Source organism: Somniosus microcephalus, chromosome 7 (assembly GCF_052327205.1).
Source record: "Somniosus microcephalus isolate GS21.2 chromosome 7, FLI_Smic_1.0, whole genome shotgun sequence".
In the NCBI taxonomy this organism is placed as follows: Eukaryota; Metazoa; Chordata; class Chondrichthyes; order Squaliformes; family Somniosidae; genus Somniosus; species Somniosus microcephalus.
Genome location: NC_140993.1, coordinates 176,387,079 through 176,404,460, shown reverse-complemented (window position 1 = coordinate 176,404,460; position 17,382 = coordinate 176,387,079). Strand labels below are relative to the sequence as shown.

Here is a 17,382-nt window from a genome sequence, read left to right as displayed (position 1 = left end):
CTTTTGTGTTCCTTCTTGTAACAATCCACACACAAATTTATCACTCAGCGCATCTGCTAGTCCTGTTCCAAACTGACAGTACTTTGATAGCTTACGCAGTTCAATTAAAAATTCAGCGTTGCTTTCGTCTTTCAGCTGCGTTCTTCTGTAAAATTTAAATCGTTCTGCTATCATCAGCGGCGTGGGGTTTAAATGATTTTTCAGGACAGTAACAATATTCGCGAAAGTCTGATCCGCCGGTTTATCTGGTGACAGAAGGTGCTACAATAGCCCGTATGTCTTCGCACCCATTGAGCTTAATAAAGTTAGTGCTTTCTCATCATCTGGTACCTTATTTGCTTTACAATAAACTTCCAAGCGTTCTACATACGTGGTCCAATCTTCGATATCGCTATCAAAGGTATTAATGTTCCCATGTTTAGGCATCCTTGCAAGTTTTTTAATTTTTCTTTTTCTCAAAATGGCAGCTTCCCGCGCTTGTCTTCTTCCCCCGCCTACTAAAATGGCGGCTTCCCGCGCTTGGCGGTCTTTCCCGCGCTTGTCTTCTTCCCCCGCCGACTACAATGGCGGATTCCCGTGTTTGCCGCCTTCCCCCGCTGGCTGCAATGGCGATTGTCGTGCTGCTGCCGTTCTCGCCTCCCCAGCGGTTCTCAATTCCCCGACGCTGCTTTTACTCCCCCGCGGTTCCCGTGGGCATTCACGCTTCCCCTGCTGTTGCGCCTCTCAGCCCCGCATGCAGCCCGGTCCTTTACACCGGCTGCGTTTGAGTTCTCCGCGGCTCTCGTGCCTTAAGCTGCCCCAGTCGCTGCGCCTCTCGGCCTCGATTGCAGCCCGGCCCTTTTCACCGGCTGTGGTCGAGTTCTCCGCCCTTTTTCCTCCGTTTTCCCTCCCCCACTCCACAGTCAATGCGGCCGACTTTCTGCTCGTGTCGCTGATCGGCTTACCCACCACCGTGGTAGAAGGGATGATCACTGCCTGTCGCTGATGGAGGGCTTCGTGGTCAGAATTTTTCTTCTTAACCCGGGTTCTCGATGCCTCCCGTGCGATGGTGCTCAGCAGGATGATGAGGGCGGATGCCTCTTCTCGACGCCCGTTCTGAGGACGAAGCTGCCTTGGATGTAAAACTGCCGCAGGGTAAGATCGGACTCGTCGCCACTGTTAAGTCTGTGTGTCCCAGTTATGCTTATTATAAATCACTGGACACAGACGACAAGAATAACTTTAACAGGTCTTTACTATTCGGAGGTCAGGGTTGAACTGCCCAGCAAATCCCTACACAACACTTATATACCGGTGTGGCCACCACCGGTATTACAGTGTACAGCAGCCAAGAGAAAGTAGTACATCTCTTAAGGTAGTTCTCTTAAGGTGGAACAGGTTACATACACCACAAAGTTACTCTCAGAGAAAGAGCTGACGCTAGATAAGGCTTTCAGCGTGGCAGTATCGTATGAAGCAGCAGCCAGGGGAGCTGCAGAAATTCAACAAAAACCACAGGAATACAGCACCCACGAAATGACACGGGGATTTGCAAAATGTTATCGCTGCGGCAGAACTAACCATGACCAGAAGGACTGCTGGTCCAAAGACAAAATATGCAGGCAATGCGGGAAGATGGGACACATTGCACGAGTTTGCAGGTCTGGGAAGAAGACCAGCGACAACAAAAAGGCTACTAAGGAACCGTACAAGAAAGTACAAAAGATGACGGACAGTAGTTCCGAAGACCAGATGAGCGATAGTGAATCCGGGAACAGGAGACTAAGCTGTCTCAAACTTCACAATGTAAGCAAAAGAGGATCACCGAACCATTTGGGTCACCCTCACGATAGCAGGGTCCCAAGTTAAAATGGAATTGGATACAGGATCAGCGCTAACCGTCATGAATCGACGAGACTATGAGCGGCTATTTTCACACATACCCTTGAGAGAGACATCCATCATCTTGACGACGTATACGGGGCAAAAAGTATACCCCAGAGGAAAAATAAGGGTGCCTGTCGAATACAACGGCAAGAAAATACGGAAATTGTATCTCTACATACTGCCAAATGGTGGACCACCGTTATTGGGACGGGAATGGATCAGGAAGATAAACTTAGATTGGCACTCCATTCATGCAATGACGGTGGACGGTAAAAAAGATGAAGACGTCACTCCTGGACGATTGTCAACAATCTTAGCTAACGCCAAAGAGGTATTTCAACAAGAACTGGGCACGCTTAAAGGCGTAACCGCCTCGATAAAAATAGAAGAGAATGCAGTTCCCAAGTTTTTCAAAGCAAGACCGGTACCATATGCAATTCGCCCAGCCGTCGAGGCAGAGCTGGAGAATCTGGAGAAGGCAGGCATGTTGTCTAAGGTCGACTGGAGCGAGTGGGCGACACCCATCGTTCCTGTCATGAAGAAAACGTTAAGCAATAAGTCCGGGGAGCCAAGGAAGATTCGCATCTGTGGGGATTTCAAGGTGACGGTGAACCCAGTCCTTCACACAGTACAATATCCTCTTCCAAGGATAGAAGACATCTTCGCCTCGCTGTCTGGAGGGAAGCGTTTTACAAAAATTGACCTAGCACAAGCATATTTGCAGATGGAGGTTGAAGAGTCCTCTAGGAAGTATCTCACGATAAACACTCACAAAGGTCTTTACCAGTATCATCGATTGGTATTCGGAGTAGCATCGGCTCCGGCGATATGGCAAAGAGCGATGGAACAAGTCCTGCAAGGGATTCCGGGGACTCCGTGTTACTTGGACGACATCCTTGTGACAGGTGAAGATGACAGTGAACACCTTAACAACCTAGAACAGGTGCTCACTAGACTACGGGAACATGGGCTGCGAGCCAACCGCCCCAAGTGCGAATTTTTTAAGAAACAGATATCGTATTGTGGCCACGTGATTGATGAAGAGGGGTTACATAAGTCCCCTGACAAAATTGAAGCGGTTGTTAAGGCCGCAGCGCCTGAAAATGTGTCGCAACTGAGGTCATTCCTCGGATTGGTGAATTACTATCATAAGTTTTTGCCGAATTTGTCGACAATTCTGCACCCACTGAACGCCCTGCTACGAAGGGGGGTAGCATGAAAATGGAGCGATGATTGTAAGCGTGCCTTTCAGAAGAGTAAGGACTTAATCACTTCAAGGGAAGTATTGGCTCACTACACCCCAGCACTGCCGATCAGACTGGCGTGTGATGCGTCTCCCTACGGCATTGGGGCGGTACTGTCACATCAATTCCTTGATGGTTTAGAGAGGCCGATAGCTTTTGCGTCACACTCGTTAACTTCTGCCGAGCGTAGCTATGCCCAGATTGACAGAGAGGCCCTCAGCCTAGTGTGGGGGGTGAAGAAGTTCAATCACTACCTGCACGGTCAAAAATTTACTCTGCTAACCGATCATCAACCTCTTGTCTCCATTTTCAACCCTCAGAAGGGCGTACTGATAATGACAGCACAACGGCTGCAGAGATGGTCCCTTTTCCTAGGGGCACACCAATATGACATCGAGTACAAAGGAACTAAACAGCATGGAAATGCTGATGGATTGTCATGCCTACCATTGCCGACGGTGGAAGAAGAAGACCTTGCAGTGGATCCAATGGAGTTATTCCACTCGACCATAGTCGAATGTCTCCCTGTGACGAATGCAAACATAGAAAAGGAAACACGGAATGACCCGACACTATCACGGGTCTATGATTTAACGGTGAAGGGATGGCCAGCACATGGCGAACCACTGCTGCCAGCATTCTCGCCGAGAAGAGAACAGCTGTCAGTGTGCAGAGGAACCTTGATGTGTGGATCCAGAGTAGTAATTCCACCTAAGTTGACGGATAGAGTGCTCAATGAGCTTCATGAGGGTCATCTGGGTGGGGTAAAAATGAAGAGCTTAGCCAGAGCGTTTGTGTGGTGGCCGGGAATCGATAGAGAAATCGAAGAGATGACCAAGAGCTGTGCAGGATGCCAGAAGGTCCAAAACGCCCCACCACAAGCTCCTCTGCATCCACGGGCGTGGCCCTCATCTCCATGGCAAAGGGTGCACATTGATTTTGCTGGTTCCTTCATGGACTCGATGTTTTTAATTGCGGTGGATGCACATTCAAAGTGGCCAGAGGTAATAAAAATGTCCTCAACCACCACGGAAAAAACTATCACAGTTTTACGAACCATATTCGCCAGGAATGGGCTGCCTGAACAGATTTGCTCTGACAATGGACCACAGTTTGTGTCTGAAGAGTTCCGGAGGTTCTTAAAGAACAATGGTGTTAAGCATTACACATCTGCCCCATATCATCCAGCCACTAATGGATTGGCCGAGAGGTTTGTCCAAACATTCAAGAAGGCTATCAAGGCAATGTGTAATGAAGATATACCCCTACAACACAAGGTGGACAACTTCTTGTTTGCCTACCGGAATGCGACACATGCGGTTACCAACCAAACTCCAGCCATGATGTTCTTCAATTGAAGACTACGATGCCGCTTGGATTTGGTTAAGCCAAACGTCCGAAGAGATGTGGAGAACAGGCAGTTTCAGAATATGAATGAAAGGCCGACCAGGAGTTTTAAGATAGGTCAACCAGTTTTGGCCCGGGACTACCGCACTGTGAAATGGCAGCCAGGAACGATTTGTACATGACAAGGACCTCTCATGTATACCGTGGACGTTGGGGAGAGCATTGTAAGACGCCATGCTGACCAGATTCTAGAGTCACTGGAAAACGTCAACTCCACACCACGATCTGATACACCTGGTAATGAAATCGACGTTCCAATTGCAGCTACCGCAGAACCGGTAATATTGGAAGCAGATGAACCAAACAACGACATTGATCCCGACTCAACATTGCCAGAAGAACCTGATACCCCAAAGAGGCGTTATCCAGACAGAATCAGGAAGCCTCCTCAAAGACTGAACTTATAATTGCTTAAACTTAACCAATGTATCTAGCAACCGTAATTGTGATTGTAATTAGTTATCATTTAGTTGTTAAATGAATGTTATGTACTGTTTATCTAAAAGGGGAGGAATTGTTGTGTATGTACCTTTAAGAGAATAACTGGTCTCAGACTGCAGTACCGGCAGTGACCACCCCTGTATAAAAGGCGCTAGTGAGCCTCTGTTGTTTCAGTTTCACTATTGACTTCCATCAATAAAGACTTATTTTGTTCCACTCCTGCTGTCCGTGTCTCAATTATTCACGGGCATAATAGGGGGGAGTCTAACAGTTGGTAGGGCTCTTCAGCTGCAGCTTATTAAAGAGCACTTCAGCTGAACAGTCTCTGTTGCCCTGTATTAAGTCATGTCCAAGATCTGTGCCAGTCCTTTTGCTTGGCTGCAGATTGCAGCAACTCAGCCTTTGTTGAGACAGAACTCTAGTTGGGCCAGACTATCAGCAGAGCAGGCTTTATTTCAGGGGTCGCACAGGTCCAGCCATGCTGCCATAAAGAGAGATGGCAGCACCTTTCATTCCCATTGCATGACTGCTTTTGGGCAGCAGCTCTGCAGTCTTATTGATCTGTGGGAGAGCAGACTAGATCGGTGATCTGACTGAATTTCCTATCCATTCGATCTCCCTGCCTGTGCAAGGCGGAGGAGATGGTGGAGCCTAGAGCAAGCATTGCCCCAGTATGTGTCTCCTTGAGAGATGCTACTACCGGTGCCATAGACTCCTGCAGGGAGGGCTCAGTTGCAGCGTCCATTGAGGTGACTACATGCTCCATGGTTGACTGCATTGTCGATGCCATGCACCAGAATGCCACATAAGTTGGGAGTGAACTCCTTCACTCTCTAACATGTTGTGGAAGATTGCTGGTAGCCAGTCCAATACATTCACCAATTGCTGGTGCACAGAAATCATCTTATTTTAAAGGCTGGGCCCCTAAAGTCTGCATCTTTACCTTCTTCAGCAAAACTAGGATGTGAGCTGTTTCCTGAAACCTTTTTTCCACTCACCTACTCCAGCTCACTTTTGTTCGGTGAATCACCCAGTGCTAAACCCACTAACTCACTATCTATGCCACCCAGGGAGCCAATTTCTGTGCTAGTACTTGGAAGAATAAGAGCGAGTGATGATGCATCTTTGGGAAGGTTCTCCCCCTCAGTCTATGAGTCGTCAGATGGCCCTGGAAAAAGACGGACAAGGGTTAGCACATTAGCAAGGGTAGCAGTAGCATATAAGTGACAGTGCAATACACCACCAGTTTGTTATGCAGAGTGTGTGAGTGAGAGTTAAGTAGAAAGAGAAAAGGAAGGGAAGATGCACAAACACCCTGCTGTGCATGACCTCCAGCCTGCCAATTTCCAATGCTGCGTGTCCTTTGACTGTCAGTAAGGTCAGTGTCTGTAGAATAGCAGGACCTCCTCCTTTTCTGGTACTCTCCCTCCTGGATGACTTTTAGCTTTCCCTTTGCCTAATGACTGATGTCTTGGCACCTGTCGCCTATCGGAGGGGTAGAGGACCTCCACAATTCAATTGAATGAATGACATTTTCCAAGGGAGAAAAACATATCTGTGCTCGCGTCTCCTTCAAGAAGCATGCAAGTGGTTAATATGTGACCAGTTTATGGGATTTCAAGATATATGAGGCATATTAGCAAAGTGTGCATGGTGACGGGAAGAAACAGCAATGTGCCAAGAGAGAGTAGTTGTGAGGACAGTAGCAGGTTTTGAGACTAAGTGCAAGCAGGAGGTGCAGTGAAGTGTTCCCAGCTGCTTTGAGGAAAGGCATAGGAAGTGGGGAAGTGATAGTGGTGAGGCTGAAGTAGGGTCCTGCAGGGCTGTGTGGAGATTGAGAAATGTGAGGGGGAGCCTTACCTTGGCAGTCCTGGTGAGATCTTTTTTTTCCCCCTGCACTGCAGCAAGATTCTGGGAACAATGCGGGTGGCAATGACATTCTCTGCCAGCTCTTCCTTTGCCTTTTGACTAATTTGTCTTGGCACCCGTCGCCCATCAGAGGGGTAGAGGACTTCCTCAGCTCAATTGAACGTGTGACATTTTCCAATTTAGAAAAACATATCTTGCAGATTTTAGGAACGGATGACTTATAGCATGATAATACGCAGGTAAGAAGACAAGAGATGAATGCTTCATCAGTATTAATGGTCATGGATACGAACAATAACAGTAAATTCTTAGCAGTGAAGTGATAGTTCAAAAATTGTGCAGATTCCTGGGGTGTATCTCAATTATTTTGCAATTACTGTAAAGTTAGCCGCACTGGAAAAAACTCTAGAAATATTTATCCTGGTACTAATTTTTGTTATAAAATAATCAAGCATTTAAGAATTTATTTCTATCCTTAATAGTCACTCCTCCCATACCATTAGATTATTTAGCTTCTGAACAGAATAAAGATTTGATTGTAATACTTGAGTTATCTGGAATCCTCTTTCTAAACCTTTCTGCCTCTCAACCTCTCCTCCGTTAAGATCCAACTTAAAGCCTACCTCTTTGACCAAGCTTTTGGTCACCTGTCCTAATGCTTCCTCCTTTGGTGTCAATCTTTGTCTAATTACACTCCTGTGAAGCACCTTGGGACATTTTTCTACTTTAAAGGCGTCATATAAATGCAAATCGCTGTTGTTGTTTTACTTTTATTTCAGGTTCACTTCTTATGAAACAGGATATCCTCTGATCTACTGTGAGCAGCATCACAGAGGATCTGGTATTACACACCTGTGTGTATAAATTTTGGGTCTAGTGCACATCTGGCTTTGATTTTTCTCTTCAAGGTGGAGTTGCAGTGGTGCAGTATTTCCACCCATGCAGCGCTGATCCATTTTTTGGTACTGGGACTCATTGGACACGACAAATCCCCTGGGCCTGATGGTCTACATCCTAGGGTTCTAAAAGAGGTGGCTGCAGAGATAGTGGATGCATTGGTTGTGATCGTCCAAAATTCCCTAGATTCTAGAACAGGCCCAGCAGATTGGAAGGTAGCAAATGTAACCCCGCTATTCAAGAAAGGAGGGAAAAAGAAAACGGGGAACTACAGGCCAGTTAGCCTGACATCAGTTGTCGGAAAAATGCTGGAATCCATTATGAAGGAAGTGGTAACGGGGCACTTAAAAATCATAATATGATCAGGCAGAGTCAACATGGTTTTATGAAAAGGATGTCATGTTTAACAAATTTATTAGAGTTTTTTGGGGATGTAACTAGCAAGGTAGATAAAGGGGAACCAGTGGATGTAGTATATTTGGATTTCCAAGGTGCCACATAAAAGGTTGCTACGCAAGATAAGGACTCATGGGGTTGGGGGTATTATATTAGCATGGATAGAGGATTGGTTAATGGACAGAAAAGAGAGTAGGGATAAATGGGTCATTTTCCGGTTGGCAGGCTGTAACTAGTGGGGTGCCACAAGGATCAGTGCTTGAGTCTCAGCTATTTAAAATTTATATTAATAACTTAGATGAAGGGACCGAGTGCAATGTATTCAAGTTTGCTGATGATACAAAGCTAGGTGGGAAAGTAATCTGTGAGGAGGACACAAAGAGCCTGCAAAGGGATACAGACAGGTTAAGTGAGTGGGCAATAAGGTGGCAGATGGCATAAAATGTGGGGAAATGTGAGGTTATTCACTTTGGTAGGAAGAATAGAAAAACAGATATTTTAAATGGTGAGAACTATTAAATGTTGGTGTTCAGAGAGATTTAGGTGTCCTCGTACAGGAAACGCAGAAAGTTAGTATGCAGGTACAGCAAGCAATTAGGAAGGCAAATGGCACGTTGGCCTTTATTGCAAGGGGGTTACATAAGAACATAAGAAATAGGAGCAGGAGTAGGCCATACGGCCCCTCGGGCCTGCTCCGCCATTCAATAGGATCATGGCTGATCTGAATCTAGACTCACATCCACTTCCCTGCCCTCTCCCCGTAACCCCTAATTCCCATCTTGCTACAATTGTACAGGGCTTTGGTGAGACAATACCTGGAGTACTGTGCACAGTTTTGGTCTCCTTATCTGAGGAAGGACATATTTGCCTTTGAGGCAGTGCAATGAAGGTTCACTAGATTGATCCCTGGGATGAGAGGGCTGTCCTATGCGGAGAGATTGAGTAGCTTGGGCCTATACTCTCTGAGGTTTAGAAGAATGAGAGGTGATCTCATTGAAACATAAAAGATTCTGATGAGGATTGACAGAATAGATGCTGAGAGGTTGTTTCCCCTGGCTGAAGAGTCTCGAACGAGGGGGTATAGTCTCAGGATAAGGGGTCAACCATTTAAGACCGAGATGAGGAGGAATTTCTTCACTCAGAGGGTTGTGAATCTTTGCGCATCCACAGCCCCTTTGGGGTAGAGAATTCCAGTCATTGAGCATATTCTAGGCTGAGATAGGTAGATTTTTGGACTCTATGGGAATCAAGGGATATGGGGATTGGGCGGGAAATTGGAGTTGAGGTTAAAGATCAGCCATGATATTATTAAATGGCGGAGCAGGCTCGAATGGCCCTATGGCCTACTCCTAATTGTTATGTTCTTAAGTTCTTATGGTGGGCTCTGGTGGGATTCCTGCCTTCAAGTGGGAGCCCACCAGTGCTGGCCTGGAAACACCAGCACCCAAAGTTCTGACGAGGGACTTTAATGGGGAGAAGCACCTTGAAAATCAGAATGAGGCTTCCCACTGAAGGCCTTGGAGACTGAAGCCTTGTGTAAGGAAATGTTGGGGCATCTAGAGGGATTGGAGAACCTCCATTTGATTATTTACTGCCACTTTCCAGGGCCTAATGCCATCTTGCACACACTGGCTCTGGGGAAGTGGTCATAAGTGTGGCGGTGAGCAAGAAAATTTGCCAGGATCCCAGCCAACACACCCTCCCCAGCCACCATTTATACATGCTGGATGGGGGAAGGAGTGGGCGGTGGTGGGAGAAAGAAACCTCAGTCAGATGTTGATGATAGGCATCACCTCCCAAATTTTCTGGCATTCTCCAACACGATCTCACCTGTTTTTGAGTGGGAATGCAGATGAAAATTGCCACCACTATTTCAGAGTCAAAAAGATTTTTTTTTTTTTTAAGCCAGTCATTGTCTGCTGGCTGTTCTGATCGTGACAACCTGGCCAATCCACCTGGGCAGGAACTCATATACGTATATGTCCCTCAGCAATTCACTCAGGTACATCTTGAGGCAAATTAGAAGTTAATTGCGGAGGGACATATGCGTATATGAGTTCCTGCCCAGGGATAACCTGAGCAGTGGCCTTAAGGGACAAGGCAACCTCAATACAGTTTCATCATAGTATCGGAACATCACTATCGTATTCCAGATCATCTATAAGCAACACCATGGGAGATGAGATACAAAAAACAATAATGTTTGCATTTCAAGAATAATTTTATAAAATCACTTTCCTGCTGGGACCTCATACCAGGAATATCAAGTGCTCGCTCCCAAGATTTTCTTATGCTGTGATTATCTGCACGAACATCTTTGTGGCCTTTTTGTGCATGCACGCCTGATGCCCTTCTGCGCATGCGCGGGTTACCGAAGCCGCGCGTGCGCAGTACCCAACAGTTGTGGCCTGCTCTGTGGGACACATTTTCTTCCGTTCTGTAAGAAGGAGCTCAGAGGATCCGCTGGTGGCCTGGGGAGAGGAGCTCAGAAACCAGGTCCAAAGGCAGGGGGGAAATGAGAGCGAGAATGTGATCCAGATGGTAAGCCGGATCATGTTCTCCCAACCCCCCACCCCCTTTACACCCGCACCACCTTCTCCCAATCCCCCCACCCGCTTTACACCCGCACCACCTTCTCCCAACCTCCACCCCCTTTACACCGGCACCACCTTCTTCCAACCCCTCCACCCACTTTACACCCGCACCACCTTCTCCCAACCCCGCACCACCTTCCCCCAACCTTCACCCCCTTTACACCGGCACCACTTTCTCCCAACCCCCCACCCCCTTTACACCGGCACCACCTTCTCCCAACCTCCACCCCCCCTTACACCCGCACCACCTTCTCCCAACCCCCCACCCCCTTTACACCGGCACCACCTTCTCCCAACCCCCCACTCCCTTTACACCGGCACCACCTTCTCCCAACCCCCCACTCCCTTTACACCGGCACCACCTTCTCCCAACCCCCCACCCCCTTTACACCGGCACCACCTTCTCCCAACCCTCCACCCACTTTACACCGGCACCACCTTCTCCCAACCTCCACCCCCCCTTTACACCGGCACCACCTTCTCCCAACCCCCCCTCCCTTTACACCCACACCACCTTCTCCCAACCTCCACCCCCCTTTACACCCGCACCACCTTCTCCCAACGCCCCCTCCCTTTACACCGGCACCACCTTCTCCCAACCTCCCACCCCCTTTACACCGGCACCACCTTCTCCCAACGCCCAGCCCCCACCCTTACATAGAAAATATAGAAACATAGAAGATAGGAGCAGGAGTAGGCCATTTGGCCCTTCGCGCCTGCTCTGCCAGTCAATGAGATCATGGCGGATCATCCAAATTCAGTACCCTGTCCCTGCCTTCTCCCCATATCCCTTGATCCCTTTAGCCTTGAGAAATATATCCAACTCTTTCTTGAATATATTTAATGAACTGGCCTTCACCGCCCTCTGTGGCAGAGAATTCCACAGGTTCACCACTCTCTGGGTGAAGAAATTCCTCCTCATTTCAGTCCTAAATGGCTTACCCCTTATCCTCAGATTATGACCTCTGGTTCTGGACTCCCCGGCCATCAGAAACATCCTTCCTGCATCTAGTCTGTCCAGGCCTGACAGAATTTTATAGGTTTCGATGCGATCCCCTCTCAATCTTCTAAACTCCAGTGAGTATAAGCCGAATCGACACAATCTCTCCTCATACATCATTCCTGCCATCCCAGGTATCAGCCTGGTGAATCTTCACTGCATTCTCTCCATGGCAAGAACGTCCTTCCTCAGGTAAGGCGACCAAAACGGCACATAATACTCCAGGTGCGGTCTCACCAAGGCCCTGTACAACTGTAGTAAGACATCCTTGTTCCTGTACTCGAACCCTCTTGCTACGAAGGCCAACATACCATTTGCCTTCTTAACAGCCTGCTGCACCTGCATGCTTACCTTCAGCGACTGGTGCACAAGAACACCCAGGTCTCTGCACTTCCCCTTCTCCCAATCTATTGCCATTCAAATAATAAACTGCCTTCCTGTTTTTGCCACCAAAGTGGATAACCTCACATTTATCCACAGTATAGTGCATTTGCCATGTTTCTGCCCAAGCACCCAACCTGTCCAAATCGTACTGGAATTTCACGACATCCTCCTCACAGCATACCCTCCCACCCAGCTTTGTGTCATCTGCAAACTTGGAGATATTACATCCAATTCCCTCGTCCAGATCATTAATATATATTGTGAACAGCTGGGGTCCTAGGACCGATCCTTGCGGTACCCCACTAGTCACTGCCTGCCACTCGGAAAACGACCCGTTTATTCCAACTCTTTGCTTCCTGTGTGCCAACCAGTTCTCTATCCAAGTCAATACCTTGCCCCCAATCCCATGTGCCTTAACTTTACATGCTAATCTCTTATGCGGGACCTTATCAAAAGCCTTTTGAAAGTCCAAATACACCACATCCACTAGTTCTCCCTGATCTATTCTACCAGTTACATCCTCAAAAAATTCCAGTAGATTAGTCAAGCACGATTTACCTTTTGTAAATCCATATTGACTTTGTCCGATCCTGTCACTGTTTTCCAAGTGCTCTGCTATTACATCTTTAATAATGGACTCTAGCATTTTCCCCACTACCGATGTCGGGCTTACCAGTCTGTAATTCCCCGTTTTCTCTCTACTACCTTTTTTGAATAGTGGGATAACAGTAGCTACCCTCCAATCCATGGGTACTGTTCCAGAGTCTATCGAGTTCTGGAAGATGACCAGCAATTCATCTACTATTTCTAGGGCCACTTCCTTAAGTACCCTAGGATGTAGATTATCAGGCCCTGGGGATTTATCGGCCTTCAATCCCATCAATTTCCCTAACACTATTTCCCTACAAATACTTATTTCTTTCAGTTCCTCCCTCTCATTAGACCCTATGTTCCCCGGCATCTCTGGGAGGTTATTTGTGTCCTCCTTTGTGAAGACAGAACCAAAATATGTATTTAATTGGTCTGCCATTTCTTTGTTCCCCAATATAAATTCCCCTGATTCTGACTGCAAGGGACCTACGCTTGACTTCACCAATCTTTTTCTCTTCACATATCTATAAAAGCTTTTACAGTCAGTTTTTATGTTCCCTGCAAGCTTACTTTCATATTCTACTTTCCCTTTCTTAATTAATCCCTTTGTCCTCCTTTGTTGAATACTAAACTGCTCCCAATCCTCAGGATTATTGCTTTTTCTGGCCAATTTATATGTCCTCTCCTTGGATCTTATGCTATCCCTAATTTCCCTTGTTAGCCACGGTTGAGTCACCTATCTTGTTTTATTTTTATGCCAAACTGGGCTGAACAAATTCTGTAGCTCATCCATGCGGTCTTTGAATGTTTGCCATTGCCTATCCACCGTCAACCCTTTGAGTGCCATTCCCCAATCAATCCTACCCAACTTGCTCCTCAGACCATCGTAGTTTCCTTTATTTAAATTTAGGACCCTAGTCTCTGAGTCAACTACTTCATTCTCCATCTTAATGAAGAATTCGATCATATTATGATCGTTTCAACCCAAGGGGCCTCGTACAACAAGATTGCTAATTAATCCTTTCTCATTACATAATACCCAGTCTAAGATGGCCTGATCTCTAGTTGGTTCCTCGACATATTGGTCCAGGAAACCATCCCGTAAACACTCCAGGAATTCCTCCTCCACAGTATTGTTACTAATTTGGTTGGCCCAATCTATATGTAGATTAAAGTCACCCATGATGACTGCTGTGCCCTTATTGCACGCTTCTTTAATTTCCCTTTTAATGCCATCCTCAACCTCCGCATTACTGTTTGGAGGTCTATATACCACTCCCACTAACGTTTTTTTCCCCTTAGTATTTCTCAATTCCACCCATACAGATTCCACATCATCAGAGCTAATATCCTTCATTACAACTGTGTTAATCCCTTCTTTAACCAGTAATGCTACCCCACCTCCCTTTCCTTTTTGCCTATCCTTCCTGAATGTCGAATACCCCTGGATGTTGAGTTCCCAGTCTTGGCCATCCTTGAGCCACGTTTCCGTAATCCCAACCAAATCATATTCGTTTACCTCTATTTGCGCAGCCAATTCATCCACCTTATTACAAATGCTCCTCACATTAAGACACAAAGCCTTCAGGCTTGTTTTTTTAACGCTCTTAGACCTATTAGAATGATTATTTACTGTGGCCACGTTTGATTTAAACCGTTGATTTCTCTGACTGCCACTTTTGTTTTTCTCCTTCCTATCTTTTTCTTTTATCCTTGTTTCCCTTTCCTCTGTCTCCCTGCTCAGGTTCCCAACCCCCTGCCGTTTTAGTTTAAACCCTCCCCCACAGCACTAGCAAACACTCCCCCTAGGACATCGGTTCCAGCCCTGCCCAGGTGCAAACGGTCTGGTTTGAACTGGTCCCACCTCCCCCAGAACCGGTTCCAATGTCCCAGGAACTTGAATCCCTCCCCCTGGCACCATTCCGCTAGCCACGTATTCATCTGAAGTATCCTTCTATTTCTACTCTGACTAGCATGTGGCATTGGTAGCAATCCTGAGATTACTACCTTTGAGGTCCTGTTTTTTAATTTATCTCCTAACTCCCTATATTCCACTTTTAGGACCTCATTCCACTTTTTACATATATCGTTGGTGCCTATATGCACCACGACAACTGGCTGTTCACCCTCCCCTTCCAAGATGTTCTGCAGCCGCTCAGAGACATCCTTGACCCTTGCACCAGGGAGGCAACACACCGTCCTGGAGTCTCGTTTGCGGCCACAGAAACACCTATCTATTCCCCTTACAATAGAATCCCCTATTACTATAGCTCTACCCCTCTTTTTCCTCCCATTCTGTGCAGCAGAGCCACCCCTGGTGCCAGGAAGTTGGCTGCTGCTGCCTCCCTCTGATAAGCCATCCCCCTCCAACAGTACTCAAAGTGGTGTATCTGTTGGAGATGGGGATGGCCACAGGGGACCCCTGCACTACCTGCCTGCGCCTAGTACTCTGCCTGTTGGTCACCCGTTCCCTTTCTTCCTGTCCAACCTCTACCTGCGGTGTGTCCAACTCCGTAAACATGCTATTCACAATGTCCTGAGCATCGGGAACGCTCCAGTATGCATCCAATCGCAGCTCCAGCGCCACAATGCGGTCTGTCAGTAGCTGCAGCTGGATGCACTTTCTGCACATGTAGTTGTCAGGGACACAGGAAGTGTCCCTGAGTTCCCACATATCGCAGGAGGAGCATATCACGTGGCCGGGCTGTCCCGCCATGACTTACCCTTTAATTAATTGAATTTAAATTAAATCAATCAATCCCACTAATTACACTACAGTTAACTGGTTTATCAACAGTCCCCGCTACACCAGAGAGACCTTAGAAACTATAAACAAACAGAGTTAAAGTTTAAAAAAAGAGAGAAATACTCACCAACCAATCACTTACCTGCTTCCTGGTGATGTCACACTTTGATTACTTTTTACCTCTTCCCCTCCCCCCCCCCCACCGCGCTGTTGAATTGGTAAGCCTCATTGCTCGCTGCCGGTTTTATGCTCCGCCTCGCCTCACTGCTCACACCCAGGTCCGATGCTCTGGTCGGGCGTCGCTGCTCGCTGCCGGTTTTATGCTCCGCCTCGCCTCACTGCTCACACCCAGGTCCGATGCTCTGGTCGGGCCTCGCTGCTCGCTGCCGGTTTTATGCTTCGCCTCGCCTCACTGCTCACACCCAGGTCCGATGCTCTGGTCGGGCCTCGCTGCCGGTTTTATGCTCCGCCTCGCCTCACTGCTCACACCCAGGTCCGATGCTCTCCTTCTCGCAACCCCCCCACCCCCTTCTCCCAACCCCCCCCACCAACCACCCCCCTTCTCCCAAACACCCCCCACCCCTTCTCCCAACCCCCCTTCTCCCCCACCCCCTTCTCCCCACACCCCCCCACCCCCTTCTCCCCACACCCCTTCTCCCCCCACCCCCTTCTCCCCACACCCTTCTCCCCACACCGCCCCACCCCGCTCTCCCCACACCCCGCCACCCCCTTCTCCCCACACCCCCCCGCCCCTTCTCCCCACACCCCCCCGCCCCCTTCTCCCCACACCCCCCCGCCCCCTTCTCCCCACACCCCCTTCTCCCCACACCACCCCACCCCTTCTCCCCACACCCCGCCACCCCCCTTCCCCCCACACTCCCCCACCCCCTTCTCCCCCACCCGCTTCTCCCCACCCGCCCCACACCCCTTCACCCACACCCCCTTCTCCCCACACCCCCCCACCCCCTTCTCCCCACACCCCCCCCACCCCCTTCTCCCCACCCCACCTCCCCACACCCACCCACTTCTGCCCCACCCCCTTCTCCCCACACCCCCTACCTCCTTCTCCCCACCCCCTTCATCTCCCCACAACCCCCCACCCCCTTCTCCCCACAACCCCCCACCCCCTTCTCCCCACGCCCCCCACCCCCCACCCCTTCTCCCCACGCCCCCCACCCCCTTCTCCCCACCCCCTCCCCCTTCTCCCCACCCCCTCCCCCTTCTCCCCACCCCCCTCTCCCCACCCCCCCACACCCTTCTCCCCACACCCCCATCTCCCCACACCCCCATCTCCCCACACCCCCCTTCTCCCCACAGCCCCCCCACCCCCTTCTCCCCCACACCCCCTTCCCCCACCCCCTTCTCCCCACACCCCTTCCCCCCACCCCCTTCTCCCCACAGCCCCCCCACCCCTTTCTCCCCACACCCCCCACCCCTTCCCCCCACCCCCTTCTCCCCAGCCCCCACCCCCTTCTCCCCACCCCCACACACCCTTCTCCCCACCACCCCTTCTCCCCACAACCCCCCCGCCCCTTCTCCCCAACACCCCCCTGCCCCCACTCCCCACAACCCCCCCCCCCCTTCTCCCCACACCCCCCCCGCCCCCTTCTCCCCACACCCCCTCTCCCCACACCACCCCACCCCACCCCTCACCCCACACCCCCCCACCCCCTTCCCCCCAACACCCCCCCACCCCCCCCCCCACACCCCCTTCTCCCCACCCGCCCCACACCCCTTCACCCACACCCCCTTCTCCCCACAACCCCCCCACCCCCCTCTCCCCACACCCCCCCAACCCCCTTCTCCCCACCCCACCCCCCAACAACCCACCCACTCCCCCACCCCCTCTCCCCACAACCCCCAACCTCCTCCCCACCCCCTCACTCCCCACAACCCCCCAACCCCCTTCCCCCACAACCCCCCAACCCCCTCCCCACCCCCCACCCC

General features: G+C 49.5%; 1 protein-coding gene across 1 annotated transcript in view; it reads left to right on the top strand.

Annotated features, from left to right (window-relative positions):
• Positions 1 to 11,266: 11,266 nt before the first annotated feature.
• The window catches only part of zbtb14 (zinc finger and BTB domain containing 14), a 37,224-nt gene continuing 31,108 nt past the window's right edge, over positions 11,267 to 17,382 (top strand). The window contains exon 1 of the mRNA XM_085993241.1: positions 11,267 to 11,906. Coding sequence (XP_085849367.1) covers positions 11,761 to 11,906 — 146 coding nt within the window. The 5' untranslated portion in view covers positions 11,267 to 11,760. The remainder of the gene's footprint in view (positions 11,907 to 17,382) is intronic.